General features: G+C 57.3%; 3 protein-coding genes across 3 annotated transcripts in view; 2 read left to right on the top strand and 1 right to left on the bottom strand.

Moving 5' to 3' along the window:
- The window catches only part of DDX51 (DEAD-box helicase 51), a 170191-nt gene that overhangs the window by 69505 nt on the left and 80830 nt on the right, over positions 1–19856 (bottom strand). The gene's annotated exons all lie outside the window — the stretch shown is intronic.
- Positions 1475–7527, top strand: PUS1 (pseudouridine synthase 1; the record flags this gene model as incomplete). Its single annotated transcript, XM_004595429.2, has 5 exons — positions 1475–1645; positions 3034–3171; positions 3511–3613; positions 5579–6258; positions 7267–7527. Coding segments are annotated over 5 exons (1140 nt in total), but the record flags the coding sequence as incomplete, so codon positions are not given.
- Positions 10153–19856, top strand: part of EP400 (E1A binding protein p400) — an 82231-nt gene continuing 72527 nt past the window's right edge. Inside the window, exon 1 of the mRNA XM_058656591.1 lies at positions 10153–10277. The gene's annotated coding sequence lies outside the window, so the exon portion shown is untranslated. The remainder of the gene's footprint in view (positions 10278–19856) is intronic.

Raw genomic sequence — 19856 nt, 5'->3', positions numbered from 1 at the left:
AAGTGAATCAATGGACAGAAGATCTTCTCTGTATATCTGACTTTGCAATAAAAATAAATCTTTTAAAAAAATCTGTAAAACAGTGGCCACATTAGTTGTTTTTGTTTGTTTGTTTGTTTTTGCTTCTGTTAAGAATTGTTTAAACTAATTGAGCCATCTGCTGGGTTCCCTGCAACAAGCTGGGATTCATATGGGTGCCAATACATGTTCTGGCTGGCCCACTTCCCATCCAGCTCCCTGCTTGTGGCCTGGGAAGGCAGTGTAGGACGGCCTAAGGCCTTGGGACCCTGTGCTAGATTTGCTGATTGCCAAATGTTAGATGCGCTGACCACCAGGGAAAGAATAACTTAGCCAAATATATGAAAAGAAATTAGATGGCCTTTATTTCGGGGAGCCACGGTCACCGGCTTCCCTTGCCCGCGCAGCAGACAGACAGATGTAAGGAGTGGGCTGCAGAGGAATAAGGGAGTGGAAGAGATGGGGAAGGGGCCCTTTTAAACTCTCCTCCACACGGAAGTCGAAACGGAGGGGGGGGGTCGCCTCGGCCCTTATGGGTGGCGGGATATGGGTCTGTGTCCCTCATCGGTGCAACGGTGGTCTCACCGCGTGAGGGGCCCCGCCAGAATTCCGCCATGTTCCGGGTCTGGTTGGAGGCAAACTCCACCCTTCTCCGGCCACCGTGGTAACCATCCACCCTGCACCTGCGTGGGAGACCCAGGAGAAACTCCTGGCTCCTGACAGGCTCAGTTCTAGCGGCTGTGGCCATTCGGGGAGTGAACCAGCAGATGGGACATGGTTCTCTCTTTCCTTGTCTAGGTAAACCTGCCTTCCAAAAAAAAAAAAAAATCAAACGTTGTTTAAACGGAGAAAGAAGGCTGGGCATAGCACAGCTGTGGAGTGGCTGGCGCAGTCCGCCACAGGCGTACTCACCGGGCCCTCACTCCTTCGGGTGACGCCCGGAATCCTTTGGTCCCGCTGTTCCTGGCGTCCACTTCCGTGCTGGAAGTGGACGACCTTCGCACGGCTCGCCTCGGGCTCCGCCTCCCGTGCCTCGGGCCTCCGAGCGCAGGCCCCGCCCCGGCCCGGCCCGTGTCCGCGCGCGGCCGCCGTCCGCCGCTCGCCCCGGCGCGGCTCGCGACCACGTGGTGTGGCCCGGCTCGGTGCGTGGCGCGTGAATGCGTCGGGGTTGGGGGCGCGCGGTGCCACGGGCGCGGGGCTGCCAGGAAGCCGGCGCGGCGGGCGCGGGCGCATGGGGGTCCCTGGCGCGCTGCTGCGGGCGGCCGGGGCGCTGCTGCGGGCCACCCCGCGCCGCGGACGCGCCCTCGGGTAATGCGCTGCGGCCGCCGGGGAGGCGCGTGCGGGGCGTGCGGAGCGCGCGGGGCCAGCCCGCGCCCGCCCTCACGCCGCCCCTCTCCGCAGGTCGAGCCCGATGGCCGGCAACCTGGGGACGCCCTCGGCCGCCGGCGCCCGTCCTGGGGACGAGCGGGCCCGGGGTGGCCGGCCGGGAGCGCGGCCCTGGGAGGACGCGGAGCCGCAGGCCAAGAAGCTGAGGAGCGGCGAGGGCGACGCGCCGGCCCGGAAGCTCCCCAAGAGGAAGATAGTGCTGCTGCTGGCCTACTCGGGGAAGGGCTACCACGGCATGCAGGTGAGAGCCCGGGCGCCGGGAAGGGCTGCCTGAAAGAGCAGGAAACAGCCCTGTGCCGCCTTCTTGTTACTTGAAAAGTTACAGGAAAGAGGGACAGAGATCTTGTTCACTGGTTCGCTCCCCATGGCTGGGGCAGCCGGAAGCTTCTCCAGGGTTAGGGTTGGCTCCCTCGTGGGTGCCGTGTTCCTAGGACCCGGGCCAGCCTCTTGCTTTCCCAGGCCTAAGCAGGGAGCTGAATAGGAAGTGGAGCAGCCAGGACCGCACCCGCATAGGATGCTGGCATTTCCAGTAATGGCTGTACCCGTTTTGGGGTCCTGATGCTTAACCCAGTTTTATAAGTTGTTGTGGGCCTGGTACGGTGACGCAATGTCTGAATCTTTACCTTTTAAGTGTCGGGATCCCATAAGGGTGTCAATTCGTGTCCAGGCTTCACTTCCCATCCGGCTCCCGGCTTGTGGCCTGGAAAGGCAGTGGAGGACGGCCCAAAGCTTTGGGACCTGCACTCACATGGGAGGAAGCTCCTGGTTCAGGATCAGCTTAGCCCCGGCCATTGTGGCTGCTTGGGGACTGAACCAACAAATGAAAGATCTTTCTGTCTCTCCTAATCTCTGTAAATCTGCCTTTTTAATAAAAGTAAATCTTAAAAGAAAGTCACATAGGCCCGAGTGAGCAGGACTTGATTTGTATTTGCGAGGTATAGTTTGGTGGCACCCACTGGCTCATTCCCAGTGCTGGGCCTGGATGAAGCTGGAATTTCTATGGTCTCTAAGTGAGTGACAGTTGCCTGAGCCTTCCGGGGTGCATTGACATGAAGCTGGAAATGGGGGTGTCACGTGGCCCTGGACTCAGGACTTCAAGGAGAGACCTGCTAGGCCATGTGCTGCTGCCCTGAGTGTCCCTTGATTCCATCCAGGCGCCCTGTGCCCTGTGCCAGGTGGTGCCCAGCACAGCAGACTGGTGCTCTCCGGTGCTGGACTGTGGTGTGCAGGCAGGGTCTCAGAAGGTATGCGGTGGCCAATCCTGCTGCCAGGCTTTGTGGTGTGCCTGGAGGTGTCCAGGGGAGAAGTGAAAGCAGGGGTGTGCAGTCCAGAGGCCAGCACGCCTCGAATTACTGTTGGGGTATTGGTGAGTGAGCAGCAGAAGATCTTTGTCTCTGTGCTTTCCAAATGAAAACAAAATGTGGGGTCTGTGTGTTGGCTGAACTGGCTAATCCCCCACCTCTGTGCGCTCGGATCCCATATGGATGCCGGTTCACGTGCCGGCCGCTCTACTTCCCAGCTAGCTCCCTGCTTGTGGCCTGGGAAAGCAGCTGAGGACGACCTAAAGTCTTGGGACCCTGCACCCGAGTGGGAGACTCGGAAGAAGCTCCTGGCTCCTGTCTTCTACAGAGGAATGTGGGGTCCTCGCAGTTCAGGACCATTGAAGACGACCTGGTGGCCGCCCTGGTCCGCTCGGGCTGTATCCCAGAGAACCATGGCGAAGACATGAGGAAGATGTCCTTTCAGCGCTGTGCCCGCACGGACAAGGTAGGTGGCGGCCTGCATGGCCACATTACCAGCTGAGGTGTGGCCTGATGCAGGAGCCTGCTGAGGCCAAGGCTGTCTTTTCTGGTCTGCCTTTGCCTTCTCTGTCGGGCACAGCGGCCAGAATGGGCTCCTGGGGAAGAGGGGTTGGGGTGGCCACCGAGGGAAGGAGGCTGCGCTGTGGTCCGCTTGTAGGACTTCCCTTTCCTCAGGTCTTCATCATGGTTCTTGGGTGTGGCCCCAGCAGACCGGGGCAGTGCCACTTTGCTTCCGGAGGTTGTGCTGGCGAGGTTGTGCTGGCGAGCGGAGCTGGCAGGACCACCTGTCCCTGTCTCCTCCCAGGGTGTGTCTGCCGCCGGTCAGGTTGTGTCCCTGAAGGTGTGGCTGATTGATGACATTTTGGAGAAGATCAACAGCCACCTGCCGTCCCACATTCGCATTTTGGGTGAGCGGAGGTGCTGTGGGTGGAGGCTGCAAGGGTTGGGTCATCCTGCCTGCTGTAGGGCTGAACTGCCTGTAGACAGAGGTGTCTCATGTTGATCCAAATCAGGGTTGGCACCGGTGCCAGCTAGCCCTTTATGTAAAAGGATTCATGGAATTTGGGGCCTTTTTATTTTATCTCTTCATTTATTTATTTGAAGGTAGGTGGGTGGGAAGAAATCTTCATGTGCTGGTTCACTCCCTGCGTGGCTGGACCAGGCCAGAGCCAGGAGCTCCAGATGCGTCTCCCAATGTGGGACCATCCTCTGCTGCTTTCCCAGGCACATGGGCAGGGAATTGGATCAAAAGTGGAACAGTGGGGACTTGAACCGGTGCCCATATTGGATGCTGGCCCCCAGGCTAAGGATTGTTATGCTCTATTTCCCCCAATTCACACATTGTCTGACTGCCTCAAAGCACCACCATACAAGCTGCTCAGGTGTTGTTTTTTTTTTTTTAATTGGAAAAGCAAGTTTATGGAGAGAAGGAGAGACAGAAGGATCTTCCATCCATTGGTTCATTCTCCAAATGGCCACAAAGGAAAGAGCTGAGCTGATCTGAAGCCAGGAACCAGGTCAGAACTGAGCTGATCTGAAGCCAGGAGCCAGGGGCTTCTTCTGGATCTCCTGTGTGGGTGTAGCTTCTCAAGGCTTTGGGCCGTCCTCTACTGCCAGGGAGCTGGGTAGAACTGGAGCAGCTGGGAAAGCAACGGCGCCCACAGGGATGCCAGCACCGTAGGTGGAGGATTAGCCTGATGGCACCACCATGCAAGGCCTGAAATTGAATCTTTAGCACAAGAGAAACACTAGTCATCCTGAGCTCCACTGCCAAGGTTGGTGGCTGGGTTCTCACAGGTGGAGCCTTCAACCCACAGCCGCACCTGTTCCACAGATAGGCTCAGGAAGTAGTTGTAAATCGGACTGGTGCCTGCAGCATGGGCATCCACATGGGCACTGGTTCCTATCTTAGCTGCTCCTGCTGATGCGTCTGGGAAAGCAGTGGAAGGTGGCCCAAGTGCTTGGGGCCCTGTACCCACATGGGAGACTGGCTTCAGCCCTCACCATGTGGCCATGTGGGGAGACCAGGCTCAGCCTCCCCTCCCTTTCTGTAACTCTGCCTTCTAAATAAATATAGTTTTTAAAACTTAATTTAAAAATTTGAAAGACACAGAGTAAGACATCCCATCTTTGTTCTGCTGGTTCAACCTGCAGTGGCCACAGTGGCCAGACCAGCCAGCTGGGAACTTGGAGCTGGGGACACTGTGTGTGGGTGGCAGGAGCCCCATGTTTGGCCACTGTCACCTGCTAACCTCCAGGAGGCCTAAATGGAGGGAGCACCAACTCTCCAACCTGGGCCCTTGAGGCGCCCAGGCAGCGTCATGGCACTTCCTCTGCCACCCGCCCCTCATCCCTGCTGGTTCTTGTGGCAGCTTCCTGTGCAGGCGGACCGATGGACACAGCTGCACAGAGCTTTCCTTTTCACCCACATGTTTTTGTTGTTGTTTCTTAAGATTCTTATTTGAAAGGCATAGTTGAAGGAGAAACAGAGATACGCAGGTGCGGCCATCGTCCTCCGCCTTCCCAGACACAACAGTAAGGAACTGGGTCGGAAGTGGAATGGCCAGGACTTGAACCAGCACCCACATGGGATGCTGGTGCTGCAGGTGGAAGCTTAGCCCTGCTACTTCCTGTTTTGTTCCACTGGGTTTTCCACAGGTCCTTGCTGAGCTGTTCCTGGGAGGCCAATGCCCAGGGAGGAGGTGAGCAAGGGTGGCTGTTTCCTGGCCATGCTCTAGACACCCAAAGGAGTGTCTTGTGTGGCTGCTGAGAAACCAGCTCTAGAGCGAGTCTCGCATGCCCGGGAGGGGACGGTCCCTGTGGCCGTAGCCACGTTTCTGTCTCTGGCGGCTCCTCATGTTCCTCCCCCGCAGGACTGAAGAGGGTCACGGGAGGCTTCAACTCCAAGAACAAGTGTGACGCCAGGACATACTTCTACATGCTGCCCACCTTCGCCTTTGCCCATAAGGACCGGGACCCCCAGGACGAGTCCTATCGGCTGAGCCCTGAGACCCTGCAGCGGGTCAACAGGCTTCTGTCCTGCTATCAGGGCACCCACAACTTCCACAATTTCACCTCCCAGAAGGGGCCCCGGGAGCCCAGTGCGCGGCGCTATGTGCTGCAGGCCTACTGTGAAGAGCCGTTCGTGCGCGAGGGCCTGGAGTTCGCGGTGATCCGCGTGAAGGGCCAAAGCTTTATGATGCACCAGATCCGGAAGATGGTGGGCCTGGTGGTGGCCATCGTCAAGGGCTACGCCCCCGAGAGCGTGCTGGAGCGCAGCTGGGGCGAGGAGAAGGTGGATGTGCCCAAGGCGCCGGGGCTGGGCCTCGTCCTGGAGAGGGTGCACTTTGAGAAGTACAACCAGCGCTTCGGCAATGACGGGCTGCACGAGCCGCTGGACTGGGCGCAGGAGGAGGCCAAGGTGGCAGCCTTCACGGAGCAGTACATCTACCCCGCCATCATCAGCACCGAGCGTGGGGAGCGCTCCATGGCCCAGTGGCTGAGCACGCTGCCCGTGCACAACTTCCACGCCACGGCCAGCTCGGGTGCCAAGGTAGGGTGCCCTGGCACACATCCAGGGTGCACTCAGAGGCTAGGCCCCAGCCAGTAAACGAGTGTGTATCGGTACAGGGAGCAGCAGGGCTTGTACCACTCCCTCCCCCGGCAGGGCCTCGCAGGCCCTGACCCGTGCCCCCTCACCTGGTGCTTAGGAGTCCAGGTGTGCCATGGCTTTGGCCTCGCTGCTCCCCCCAGTCAGTGTGCTGTCAGTGAACCCCCCCCCTGCCAGGTGGGTGGGTGCTTCTGTGTGGGCCCCCACTGCTGCTTTCATCCTGGAAGGCAGTCTGGGTGCTAGGCCAGTGCTTTGCTCCCACTGAGTGCTTTGTGTACCCCGAGGAATGCAGCCAGCTTCAGTGTGCGTGGGTCTAGCCCTGCTGAGACCTGGCACGGCTCACTTGAGGATATGATTAAGAGACCGGAAGTGGTGGGCTGCAGGGTGTTAGGGCAGCCAGGCTGGGCTACAGCCAGGAGCCAGGAACTCAGTGTACATGTCCCACGTGGGGGGCAGGGTCCCATGTACGACTGTCTCCCATGGTTTCCATCAGCAGGAAACAGGAGTCGGGCGGAGAGGGGCTTGGGCCTTGGGCACTAGGCAGACGCATTCCTAGGCCAGACAGCATTTTATTAAGAACACAAGTGGAGTCTGAAGTTGAACTTCCACTGTGGTTCTTGGCTCTGTGCCTTCTCCTGGTTATTTTCAGGGGTGAGGGTCCTCCTTGCACCTGGAGGCATGGGGAGCAAGTCCAGAGACTCATCAGGGCGTCTGGGCCTAGCCTGACAGAAGCTGGATCCCCACCCCTCTGTGAAAGCTGCTGCGCTTCAGGAGTGGTTCCAGTGAGCGGCAGCGTGGCCGTGCCAGGCTCTGCTTCTGGGTGGTCCCTGCCACTTGGCAGCGCCCGTACGAGATGTGTCACATCTGCTGTTCTGTGGCCCTGTGATGACCACCTGTGAGAAGGTGGCGGGAGCACGAGGCTCATTCTTGCTTCTCTGCTGCCTTCTGCAGGTCCCCAGCCCACTGCCAGGCAGTGAGGGCAACGGAGACAGCGATTGAGGCCACGGGAGCTGCCTGTGGGGCACCAGGAGCCATCGGCCTGAGGGTGGAGCAGCAGCTGCTGGACACACGGATGGGCTTGGCTGCCAACTCCAGGGTGCCCAGCTGGGGTCACTGCACGACTCGCCTGCTGACATCTCGCCTCTGCTTGGCACGGAAGATGCTATTTTTTTAAGGAAGTGATTTTCTGAAATATAAGTTTTGCTGACTAAATCCTCTCGGGCCCGTCCTTGCTCTCGGACGTGGGAGCACTAGTGTGCTGGGACAGGGCTGTGTGACGGGTGTGTGTGGCGGCCATGAGTGAATGCCGACTGTCCTGCCTTATACGGTTCTCTGTGGCCTCTGCTGGTTGGCTCCCACTACTCTCCGGAGGCCTTTGACTTGGGGACCTCTCTGTCTTCCTTGTCCCCCTCCCCAAAGAAGAGTAGCCTTGGGCGTGGGGGCTGCAGGTAGCGTTGGTCCAGGTCTGTGGCAAAGGCTTTCGGGTTGCAGGGTGCTGGACACAGTGAGCAGGGCCTGACCCAGCACCTTCCTCGCTGCCTGGACATGGGTGTGTGGCCAACCCTGGACAGAGTGGCTGCTTTGAGGCAGGAGGCTGGGCTGGCCCTGCCGGCCTCTCACCACTGCCCTCATGGCCAACCCTGGACAGAGCCAGGCGCGTGGACAGCAATGGTCTTGCACTGGCTTACCTGCCCCATGCAGCCTGCCAGCGTGTGGTTTCTGCCACATGGTACTGCACTTCTTTTCTTTTCTCTTGTTTTCAAGATTGATTTATTTTTATTGCAAAGTCAGTTATACAGAGAGGAGGAGAGACAGAGGAAGATCTTCCATCCACTGATTCGCTTCCCAAGTGACCACAACAGCTGGAGCTGAGCCAATGAAGCCAGGAGCCAGGAGCTTCCTCCGAGTCTCCCACACGGGTTCAGGATCTCAAGGCTTTGGGCCGTCCTCGACTGCTTTCCCAGGCCACAGACAGGGAGCTGGATGGGAAGCAGGGCTGCCGGGATTAGAACTGGCGCCTGCATGGGATTCCGGCGCATTCAAGGCGAGGACTTTAGCCACTAGGCCATCGTGCCGGGCCCAGTATTGCACATTTTGACCTCACTATGTGAGTGCGTCTGCACTCAGGCTGTTCAACAGAGTGAGAAGATTTTTTTTTAAAGATTTATTTATTTTTATTGTAAAGGCAGCTCTATAAAGAGGAGAGACAGATCTTTCATCTGCTGGTTCATTCTCCAAGCAACCACAATGGTCTGAAGCCAGGAGCCACGAATTTTTTGGGGGGTCTCCTGCGTGGTTATAGGGGCCCAAAGACCTGGGACATTCTCAGCTGCCTTCCCAGGCTACAAGCAGGGAGCTGGACAGGAATCAGCAGCTGGCACATGAACTGGCACCCATATGGGATCTGGTACCTGAAGGGGATTAGCCAACTGAGCCATGCACTGTGCCCAAAATAAATCCTTAATTAAAAAAAAAATTAGAGGGGATGGCTTGATGGCTCAACTGGTTCATCTGCCTTCAAGTGTCAGCATCCCATGTAGGCACTAGGCTCTGTGCTAGCTGCTCCACTTCCCATCCAGCTCCCTGCTTGTGGCCTGGGAGAGCAGTCGGGGACGGCCCAAAGCTTTGGGACCCCGCACCGCGTGGGAGACCTGGAAGAGGCTCCTGGCTCCTGGCTTTGGATTGGCTCAGTTCCAGCTGTTGTGGTCACTTGGGGAGTGAACCAATGGATGGGATAATCTCTTCGTCTCTAAGTCTTCCTTTCAAGTTGAATAAATGGCGCCGGAACAACTGGCTAATTCAAGATGGGTTGTAGGAATAAGCCCGAATATGCAAATCTGCCAGCAGAAGGACAGAGCGAGACCCCATCCACTGGTTCACATTCTAAATGCTCGGGAGTGTGTCCAGACCCTGCCTGCAGTGGCAGGGACCCGAGTCCTGGGCCATCACCTGATGCCCCAGGGCTACAGGCGTTGGTGGTATAGTGGTGAGCACTGCTGCCTTCCAAATGCTCGGGAGTGTGTCCAGACCCTGCCTGCAGTGGCAGGGACCCGAGTCCTGGGCCATCACCTGATGCCCCCAGGGATACATGAGCAGGAAACTGTTAGCAGTGTATCCCTGTAGCTCGAGTGGGGAGCGCTTGAGCCCACGGTCTCCGTTTCTGAGCCAACGGAAGAGCATCCTTGGTTTCTGAGGTGGTACAAGCCTAAGCTCCCTAAGGAACAGCCAGTCCGCACACCTCGGGACACCCACTGCTCCAGCTAGGCAGGCTGCCTGTTCCCTGTGGGAAGGTTGAAGCCTTAGGGTTTGGTTGAGGTTTTCGGTTTTAACCCCCGGCAAAGCTGATCCTCGTGTTGGCACCAGCGTTCCTGGTGCCCACAGCAACCCTTTTCTGTCAGGGAGACCTAGGCCTCCCACCACAGCTGGCGACAGGCAAGCCAACGCTGTCAACTGGGCGCTGTCCTGGTCCCCACCTGGGGTACTTGGGTCATCACCCCCTGCCTGTCAAGGAGCTGCATGTGGCACTTCAGTGTGGGTGTGGGCGCCCGTGGGCCTCTCCGCCCCTGTGGGCGTCTTGCCTCTTACTTGTGTTGGAGATTTCGTGCTGTGGCCTGTGTGGCTGCCTTACCTTCCAGGTTAAACTTGCAGGCCTGTGGGTGCACCTGGGCCAGCAGCAGGGAGCCGCATGGGGAGTGGAGCAGCTGGGAGTCGAACCCGGGTCCCGCCGGGATGGTGGCTGAAGCCCACGGCCTCGCCCCTCGGCGTCCTCCGCAGCAGCTCTGTGTCGGGCGCCTCCGCGAGGCGAGGAGCGGCGTCACGGCGCGGGCGCCATGCGTCCCTTCCGGCTCGCCGTACCCGCGCGCCTCCGCTTCCTCCCGCCGCGGACCCGGATGCGCGAGCGGCGGCGGCGGTGCGCGGCTCCCGCCCTCCAGACGCGGCCGAGGCCGGGCCCGAGCGCGCGGGTGAGCGGGGCCGGGGCCGCGGTGGGCAGTGGGCGGACGGCGGGGCCTCGGAGGGCGGACGGCGGGGCCGCGGTGGGCAGTGGGCGGACGGCGGGGCCTCGGAGGGCGGTGGGCGGACGGCGGGGCCGCGGTGGGCGGTGGGCGGACGGCGGGGCCTCGGAGGGCGGTGGGCGGACGGCGGGGCCGCGGTGGGCGGACGGTGGGGCCTCGGAGGGCGGACGGCGGGGCCTTGGAGGACAGTGGGCGGACGGCGGGGCCTCGGAGGGCGGTGGGCGGACGGCGGGGCCTCGGAGGGCGGTGGGCGGACGGCGGGGCCGCGGTGGGCGGTGGGCGGACGGCGGGGCCTTGGAGGGCGGTGGGCGGACGGCGGGGCCGCGGTGGGCGGACGGCGGGGCCTTGGAGGGCGGTGGGCGGACGGCGGGGCCGCGGTGGGCGGACGGCGGGGCCTCGGAGGGCGGACGGCGGGGCCTCGGAGGGCGGTGGGCGGACGGCGGGGCCTCGGAGGGCGGACGGCGGGGCCTCGGAGGGCGGTGGGCGGACGGCGGGGCCTCGGAGGGCGGACGGCGGGGCCGCGGTGGGCGGTGGGCGCACGGCCGGGCGGGCCGGGCCGGGGCTGCGTCGGCTTTGTGCGGGGCGGCCGGGCGGACAGCTCCCTGCGCGGCCGAGGAGCTGCGGGCTGACCGAGGAGCCTGGGCCCCTGTCTGTGATGTTTGCTGTAGGGGCAGCGGGCAGCGTGGACACGCGCCCGGGGAGGACCCAGGCACGGAGCTCTTTGTGCCGCCTGGGGGCCTCCTGCAGCCCGAGGGGTGTCCTGGCTGGCCTTCCCCCTGCTCCCTCACTGCGCCCCCTCCCCCGTTCTATGCTTTTACGTTTGTTTACTTGGAAGAGTGAGAGGTAGCTCTTCCCAGAAGGGGGTGGGCCAGGCTGAAGCCAGGAGCCTCTTGGGGCCTCCTCCCCGACCTGTGCAGCAGCCCAGGTGGGATTCCAGCTCTGCCTTAGGGTTTGTCCGTGAGGCCGTGGCCCTCACATCGTGTCCTGCCGGATGCTCCTGTGCCACAGTGCCACTTGGTGAGGCTGTGGGCTGGACCCTGCGTCCACGCTGGAGCTCCCCCTCTGGGGTAGTTTTCTGCCGGTGCGGCGTGGGTGCTGGACCCCAGCACTGCCTCAGCCTTGTTGACGGGCAGTAGGGTTGCACCATCATGAGAGGAAGCAGCTCCTTCGCCCGCTCCCTCTGTCCTCCAGGGACCACGGATGGGTGTCTAGTTGTGTCATTTTCCAGGATGTTGTGGGAGGGACGACAGGTGCTTTGCACACATGCCTGCGAGAATTCTGAGCCACTCCGCCTCCTGTTGGGTACTGGGTGGCCGTCGTCGCCGTGTCCCTCCCCTGGCTAGCAGTGGCTCGGCGGCACTGGAGCCGTCTGCTGCTGCTTTGCTGAGGCGACTCGGACCAAGAGTGGAGCGGCCCGCACTCACCTGTGCCCTGTAACAACAGCCCCGCCCATCTGTCTTGAACTTGGTGATCCCACCTGGTCTAGACGGGGTCTTTGGTCCACAGGGCGCAGGATGATTTTAACCTGTTGGAAGATTCTAGGTGCAGATTTTCTTTTGATCATTGTACGTGATGTGCGATAAGGCCTGCACAGATTGTTTAGAGCTGTCAGAGAGGGACAGAGACAGGTCCTCTTTTGGATCGGCCTGCGTCCGCCTGTAGCAGTTGCAGCTGGTCCGTGGACAGCGGGGGCCGTGTTCTTCCTTTTCTTTTTTTTTAAGATTTTACTTATTTTTATTGGAAAGGCGGATATACAGAGATCAGGAGAGACAGAGAGGAAGATCTTCCGTCTGATGGTTCACTTCCCAAGCGGCCGCAATGGCTGGAGCTGAAGCCAGGAACCAGGAGCTTGTTCCGGGTCTCCCACATGGGCGCAGGGTCCCAAGGCTTTGGGCCATCCTCAGCTGCTTTCCCAGGCCACATGCAGGGAGCTGGATGGGAAGCAGGGCTGCTGGGATTAGAACCAGCGCTCATATGGAATCCCAGCGTGTTCAAGGCGAGGACTTTAACCACTATGCTATTGAGCCGGGCCCTGTTGTTTGTTTCTTAAGCTTATTTATTTTGTTGATGATGTTTACGTAGTTGAGAAGGTTGTGTCCACATGGACCACTGATTGGGGTGGGGAGGGCCAGAGCATGGGGGACAATGGGGGAGACAGTTGCTTCCAACATTTTTTTTCTTGCCGTGTCTAGGGGCAGTGGGACAGAGGGTTGCTCCCAGTAGCTGGGGAGGCAGGGCCAGCTTCCTAATGTCATCCTAGGGTGTCCGGTGTGGAGCATGTTAGGAAGGTATTGTGTAATTGGTTTCCATAGTTCTGGGATGCTTTGATTTCTTTGTTCCAGGGTTGAGGAAGTCCTGGACACCCTAGAGCTTCCACTTGCCTAGACACTTGCTGTCGAAGCTTGGCCGGGGGAGTTGTCCAGTTTGTTCTGCTCTCCAGGGTACTCGATGTCCTCTGCAGGCCTCGGTGATCTGTTGTGTCCTCCATGGTCCTCCTTGGTTGCTGAACCCTGTGTAGTGGACTGCATGCCCAGATGCTCATGGATCAGACCACAGAGCCTCTGGTTTTTGCTGTGTTTGGGATTTTGAATCCAGCAGTCCAGTTGGGGGAGTGCCAGAGGTGACCCCAGACTTGACTCCTGTGTGTGCCAGCCAGTGCGGGGTCCAGCTCAGTTGTCGCCAAATCAGCCTGTCCACACTGGTGGCTGCAGTAGCCCTGTCAGTTCTGTCTCCAGCCCCATCTCTTACGCAGCCCAGTCCAACCCTGCCCAGCACACACTCAACCCTCACACACACCAGGGAACTGCAGCCCAGTCAGAGTGACCCCCAGTAACTCCTAGGCCTGCCTCCAGCCCTGGGCCCTGCGCATGACGGGTGTGTGCAGCAGACCAGTCCAGTCCGTCTGCATCCAGTGTGACTCTTGCGCACGCCAGTGGGCACTGCAGCCTAGCCCAGCCTGGTTGACCCCAGTAGCCAACCCACACTAAGCCAGTGGGTGCTTTAGCCTGTCCAGCTAGACCCACCCCCAGCCCTGGTTCTCATGTTCACATAGGGGTGCCCAGCCCTGGGTTTTCCGCTTTGCAGGTGAGACTGCCATCTAACCTGACAGGACTTGCCAGCTGATGCTGTGGCTTGGCCAGCCTGTGCTTCCTCTGGCTCTGCCTCAGTCCAGCTCGCGTGCAGGCCAGCAGATTTTATAGCCCTGCCCAACCTGGTCCTCACTGGTCTGGGAGCACTGGGCCCAGCGTTTGAGCCTGTGTGGACGTAGAGGGGTAGGGCCCCCTGAGGTCTGGGTTGCAGTTGGTGCTTCTGCCTGCATTGCCTGCCCCACGGGTTCCTCACTGGATGTCATTTGCAACTGTGTCAAGAACTGGTATGCAGCCTCCACAATCTGCTTCAAGTGGAAGAAGGGTGAATGATTCACATACAGATCTTTTGTTACTAGCTTTTCAGAATACTTAATGCTGCTAAGTATGAGGTGTTAAAAGATAGTTTTTCGGACAGCTTATTTGAAAGCCCAAGTGACACACATCCACACACTGAGGTTTTAATTAGTGGTTTGCTACCCAAAGACTGCAGTGGTCAGGTCTGGACCAGGCTGATGTCAGGACCCGGGGACTTCATCCTGTTCTTCCGTGTGGGTGTTGGGCCCACGTACGTGGTCTGTCTGCTGCTGCTGGAAGGAAGTGGAGCAGCTGGCACTTGCAGTGGGTTCAGATAATAGGATGCAGGTGCAGCTCAACACCCGTAGCCACATTGCCAGCCTCTGAAATGACTGGCTTCTGTAGAAGGTGTTTCTGCTTGTAATAATCTAAGGTGAACAGTTTCAAAGACACTTGGATATTGGCAGGATTGCACAGAGAACACTTAGCCTGTCCCGTTTTTAAAATTTATTTATTTAGCTTCCCGCAATTTCTGTTGACCCATCCATCCATCCAAGAATTGTGGCAGTGTATTTCTCAGTAAGTGGAAGCAATGTGTTTAATACATTTAAATTTAAAAAAAAACAACAACAAAAAACCCTCCCTTAAGTGGAGGTAATTCCATTTGTGGGTGTGTCTGGGGGATGCGAAGATGGTTTGAAATGGTGGGGAGTGTGTGGTATGTTTGGAGCAGGTCCACTCTGTGGGACGGTGGTCTTGGGCAGCCAGCAGGTTTCCTCTGGGGGAGTGAACTGCCCTGTGTGTGGTGGGGGCATTCTGCCTCCTGCACAGCCCAGCTCTCCCCGAATCTCGGAAAGCAGCCTCCACATGGCAGGCACCTCCAGCATCGGTCCTCTCGCTGTTGAGTGCCGGCCTTCCCATGTGCCCATCTTACCCCACACAGCTAACTTCTCAGCTCTGTCAGATTTTCAAGGCTGTGTGTGAGAGAGAGAACATGAATGAGCCACTCTGTAAAGAGACGAATTAGAATTAGAAGAGTTAGAAATACAGCCAATTTTAGAAGTTGTTTAGCAGGCCCAATGTGATAGTATAGTGGCTAAATCCTTGCCTTGAGTGCCAGGATCCCATTTGGGCGCTGGTTCATTTCACAGCTGCTCCACTTCCCATCCAGCTCCCTGCTTGTAGCCTGGGAAAGCAGTCGAGGACGGCCCAAAGCCTTGGGACCCTGCATCTGCGTGGGAGACCCGGAAGAGGATCTGGGCTCCTGGCTCATCTCCAGCTGTTGCAGCTACTTGGAGACTGAACCAACAGATGGAAGAGCTTTCTCTGTGTCTCATTCTCTCTGTAAATCTAACCTTCCAATAAAAATAATAAAATATGTTGTTTAGTGTATGCATAAGGTGATTGGGGTGATGGACTGTGCTGGACCCTGTACTGGCATGCACACATAAGAATCAGGTCTGGGATGACCTCAGATGAAGTATCTTTGGGGATTCCCCAGCTGAACTGCTGAACTCAGAACCCTAACCATGGAGAGAAGTGCAGCTTCCATGGTCTGACCATGGAGTGCGTGTGTCAGAGCTGAGCCTCTTCAGTGGCTCAGACGGAGCAGCGGACTGCACATCCAGGTGCACATGGAAGATATAACAATCCATTGGAATCTGCAGAGGACAGAGGACAGAACAAATTAATCAACTACCATGTGTTGGCAGTTGAAAATCTGGGCAGACGGACACTCTGAGGTGGATGATGTCAGCCAGTGAAGTCTGGAGAGATTTCATTGTGCTTGGAATGGCGAGATTGGCAGCAATTCAGAACTGTTGGACTATCAAAGCCACTTGAGTAGGACCTTGGAGCATGTCCCAGTTCGGGGACCCTGGGATGAGTGGGAGGTTGGGTGGGGCTTCTCCCTTTATCTCACCCCTTCCCCCAGATACAGAAAAAAAAGAAGTGGTGGGAGGAAGATCAGACTTTGTATTTTTACTTAACTTGTGTGTAACTTCAAATAAAGACATACAATTAAAGTTTAAAAAAAAGACGTTTAGCCGTTGGTGATAGCTTTTCTGTCCATTGTGATAAACAGCCTCTTTACAGTTGGCTCTGTATTCCTCCCTGTTGGTATAAGTTGACACAGGTCGTGAGCTGATATGAGTTCATGAATTTCAGTGCACAATTCTGATTTTTGGTAAATGCATTGATCTTATAACTGTCATCACAAGTTATTTTTCCCTGCCTTTAGAAAAAAAAAGTATTTATTGTGGGCAGTGCCATGGCTCAGTAGGCTAATCTTCTGGCATGTTATATGGACACAGGTTCTAGTCTCAGCTGCTCCACTTCTATTCTGTGCGTAGCCTGGAAAACAGTGGAGGATAGCCTAAGTCCTTGGGTCCGTGCACCCATGTGAGAGACCCAGAAAAAGCTCCTGGCTCTCAGCTTAGAATCAGCTAAGCTCTGGCTGATACGGCCGTTTGGGGAGTGAACCAATGATGGAAGACCTTTCTGTCTCCTCTCTAAATCTGCTTTTATCTTAAAAATAAATAAATCTTGGGCCCGGTGGCGTGGCATAGCGGCTAAAGTCCTCGCCTTGAAAGCCCCAGGATCCCATATGGGCGCCGGTTCTAATCCCGGCAGCTCCACTTCCCATCCAGCTCCCTGCTTGTGGCCTGGGAAGGCAGTCGAGGACGGCCCAATGCATTGGGACCCTGCACCCGCGTGGGAGACCCGGAAGAGTTTCCTGGTTCCTGGCTTCGGATCGGCGCGCACCGGCCGTTGTGGCTCACTTGGGGAGTGAATCATCGGACGGAGGATCTTCCTCTCTGTCTCTCCTCCTCTCTGTATATCTGACTGTAATAAAAATGAATAAATCTTTAAAAAAAAAAGGCAGATTATAGAACAAAAGGAGAGACAGGTGCTGTAAATGCTAGTTTACTCTCCAGATGGCCACCATGACGGGCTGGGCCAGGCTGAGACGGGGAGCCTGGAGCTCCAGCTGGGTTTCTCCCCTGGGCGCAGGAGCAGGCTATTGTGCTGCTGTCCTAGGCACACAGGCACGCCAGAGCAGGGGCTGGTTCCCTTACAAGTCCAGCTGTAAAGAGGCCCACCTCCTGGATGTCCCTGCTGCCTTTCTAGTGTGCTGCTTCCTTTGATCTGATCCGTGTCATGCAGTGTGGCCCTCCACAGTGTCACGCTGTGACCCACGGTGTGGAAAGATCTTCTGGGTTGTTGGGGTGCCAGTAGCTCCCTAGGCGGTGTGACTGAGTTTTGTCATGTGTCAGGTGAGGAAGGGCCATGTTAGTACCTTGCTGTGCTTCAGTGGCATTTTTGGTGACCATTTCCATGTCGTGGGCATAGGAGAGCGGATAGCTTCCACCTGCAGGGTTCATTGCCCAGATGGTGTCTGGGAAGTCACTGCAGGCTCCCAGGTTCCTCGAGCCTTCCGCACTGGCCCGGGAAGCTGTGGTCAGGATCCCACACTGGGACCTGACACCTGGCTCTCCAACATGGGTTGTGGTCATCGGACCTGCTAGGCCAAATGTCTGTCACCAAGAGTACCTTACTACAGTCGCATGATGCTGTGGTACAATTGGTGGCCTGCAGTTTTCACTTACTGTTAGGAGGGTAGCTCAAGAAGTTGATGGGAAAAAATGGAGCTGACTGGTAAGTTCTGGGTGGGTGCTTGCTGCTCAGCTCCACCTGCTGACCCTCCAGCTTCTAGAACACGTGGTGACTCCAGTAACTGAGCCCACTCATAGGGGACACATGCGTGGAATTCCTGGCTCCTGACTCTGGGCTGGCCCAGCTCCAGCAATTGCACACTCCTGGTGAGTGAACCAGAAGATCGGAGCTTGCTCTGTCTCTCAAATCGAAACATCAGCTTGCAAAAAGAATTTGAAATCCATGGATTCTTGTATCTCTGAACAGTGTTTTAACCTTTTGTTTCTTTGGGAGAGAGATGTCTGCTGTTAGCAGGCTCACTTCCCAAACAGCAGCAGCCGGGTCGGGGCACCAGGAACTCCGTGTAGGTCCAGAGTGCTGGAGCTGTTTATTCGCTGCCTTCCTGGGTGCGCATGCCTACTTGAGCCGGTGTCCTAACTGCTGCGTGGATGCCCACCCACTGTATATGCTTCTTCTACAACTGGAGTGTTGAATATTTCTGGTTTTTGTTATTTTTAAAAGAGATTTATTTATTGGAAAGGCAGATCAGATTTATAGAGAAAGATCTTCCATCCACTGGGTCACTCCACAAGTGGCCTCAATGGCCAGAGCTGAGCTGATCAGGAGCCAGAAGCTGCTTCTGTATCTCCCATGCGGGTGCAGGGTCCCAAGGTTTTGGGCCGTCCTTGATTGCTTTCCCAGGACGCAAGCAGGGAGCTGGATGGGAAGCGAGGCCGCCGGGATTAGAACCGGCTCCCATGTGGGATCCCAGCGCGTGCAAGGCGAGGACCTTAACCACTACGCTATCGCGCCGGGCCCTGCCTTTGTATTTTAAAAATTTCTCGTGGGAGACCTGGAAGAGGCTCCTGGCTCCTGGCTTCGGATTGGCTCAGCTCCAGCCGTTGCGGCCACTTGGGGAGTGAACCATCAGACGGAAGATCTTCCTCTCTGTCTCTCCTCCTCTCTGTATATCTGCCTTTCAATAAAAATAAATAAATCTTAAAAAAAAATTCTGTTCTGATTTTTTAATTTACTTTTAGTGCAACATTTGGAGTTAGTTGATGAATGTGCTGTGTTTATTTAGTTGTCTGATTTGTGGAATTTTGAGTCGATGCCCCCAAGGTATCAGTGTGTTGTGCTCACAGTGTTTTGTCTGCTCAGCACCATGCTGATGCTTTCAGTTCCTGGTTCTGGCTCTGAATCCCCCAGGACGTTCTGAGGGGGATGAGACACTTGTTTTCAAAATAAAAAGCAAGTCCAGGACTCGGGGCCCCTTGTAGTGTTGGCTGCAGCTCACGCCGTCTTCTGCTAGGAGTACACACTAACAGTCTTACAGTTTTTGTTTAGCAGAGAGGATGCGATCCTCTCTTCCACGTCGGTCGCTGGGGCTGGCTGTCCTTCACCAGCCTTCAGGGGCTCCGTCTGAGTCTCCAGTACTGCCGCTCCCAGGGGTGTAGCATCTCCCAGGGGCGCAGCAGCTCCCAGGGGCGCAGCAGCTCCCAGGGGTGTAGCATCTCCCAGGGGCGCAGCAGCTCCCAGGGGCGCAGCAGCTCCCAGGGGTGTAGCATCTCCCAGGGGCGCAGCAGCTCCCAGGGGCGCAGCAGCTTCCAGGGGCGTAGCAGCAGGAAGCATCCCTGGCCCTGTGGTGTGCTCTGTGGGCCTCCCAGCTTGAGGCTTAACTGGCTCACCCAAGGCCTGGGCTGGAAGAGCCTTGTAGGATTGGCTTAACTTTTTTTTAAAATCTCTTGTTCGTTTTTTTCATAAACTTAGATGAAATTGGGCTCCTGCTTGTCTTTAGAGAGCAAGAAGAGATTCTTTGGTCCTTGTCCAGCTGGCCCAGGACAGCAGGTAGTGCGGGCCTGGGTTTACCCACTGGGCCTCGGGAGCAGCTTCCTGACTGCTGGTTCCATGCCGAGCTGTGCCTTTTCTCGCTTTGTCTCCAGAGAGCTTGGAGGAGGGTTTTTAGTCCTTCATGGCAGAAGTCAGCTGGGCCGAGCTGCAGCTGCTGCCTGTCTGAGACCTTCTCCCTCCTGTCCCCGCTTGGATCCCTGGTTCTGGCTAGGTACCACATGCCGTTGTTATCTGAAGCTCTCTCCCCTTCCCTGGAGGCGCTTGAGCCTCCAGCTGCTCCAGCCTTGTCTCAGGATAGTTTGCTGTAGCGTTCTGCCCTCTGCCCTGCTGTGGAGGCTGGCTGCCATTGCCATGCTGCTCCCTCTGCTCTCCCCGCCTCATGGACAAAGGCAGCTCCGTGCAGTATAGGACAGCCTCCCTCCACTCACCCGCTGAGCCCTTCTTGCAGTCTCCCTCTCCTGGGCTCTGCTGGTGCGCAGTGAGTTCTGAGGCCTTGTCCTGGCCCGCCACAACACTTCGTTGCAAAGACTTTTCATTGGAAAGGCAGATTTGCAGAGAGAGAATGATCTTACATCCACCAACTCACTCCCCAGATGGCCACAACTGCTGGATCTGAGGCCTCTCCAGGAGCCAGGAGTCT

Source organism: Ochotona princeps, chromosome 29 (assembly GCF_030435755.1).
Source record: "Ochotona princeps isolate mOchPri1 chromosome 29, mOchPri1.hap1, whole genome shotgun sequence".
In the NCBI taxonomy this organism is placed as follows: Eukaryota; Metazoa; Chordata; class Mammalia; order Lagomorpha; family Ochotonidae; genus Ochotona; species Ochotona princeps.
Note: the sequence above shows the minus strand (reverse complement) of the source record. Positions and strands in the feature narration are given on the sequence as shown.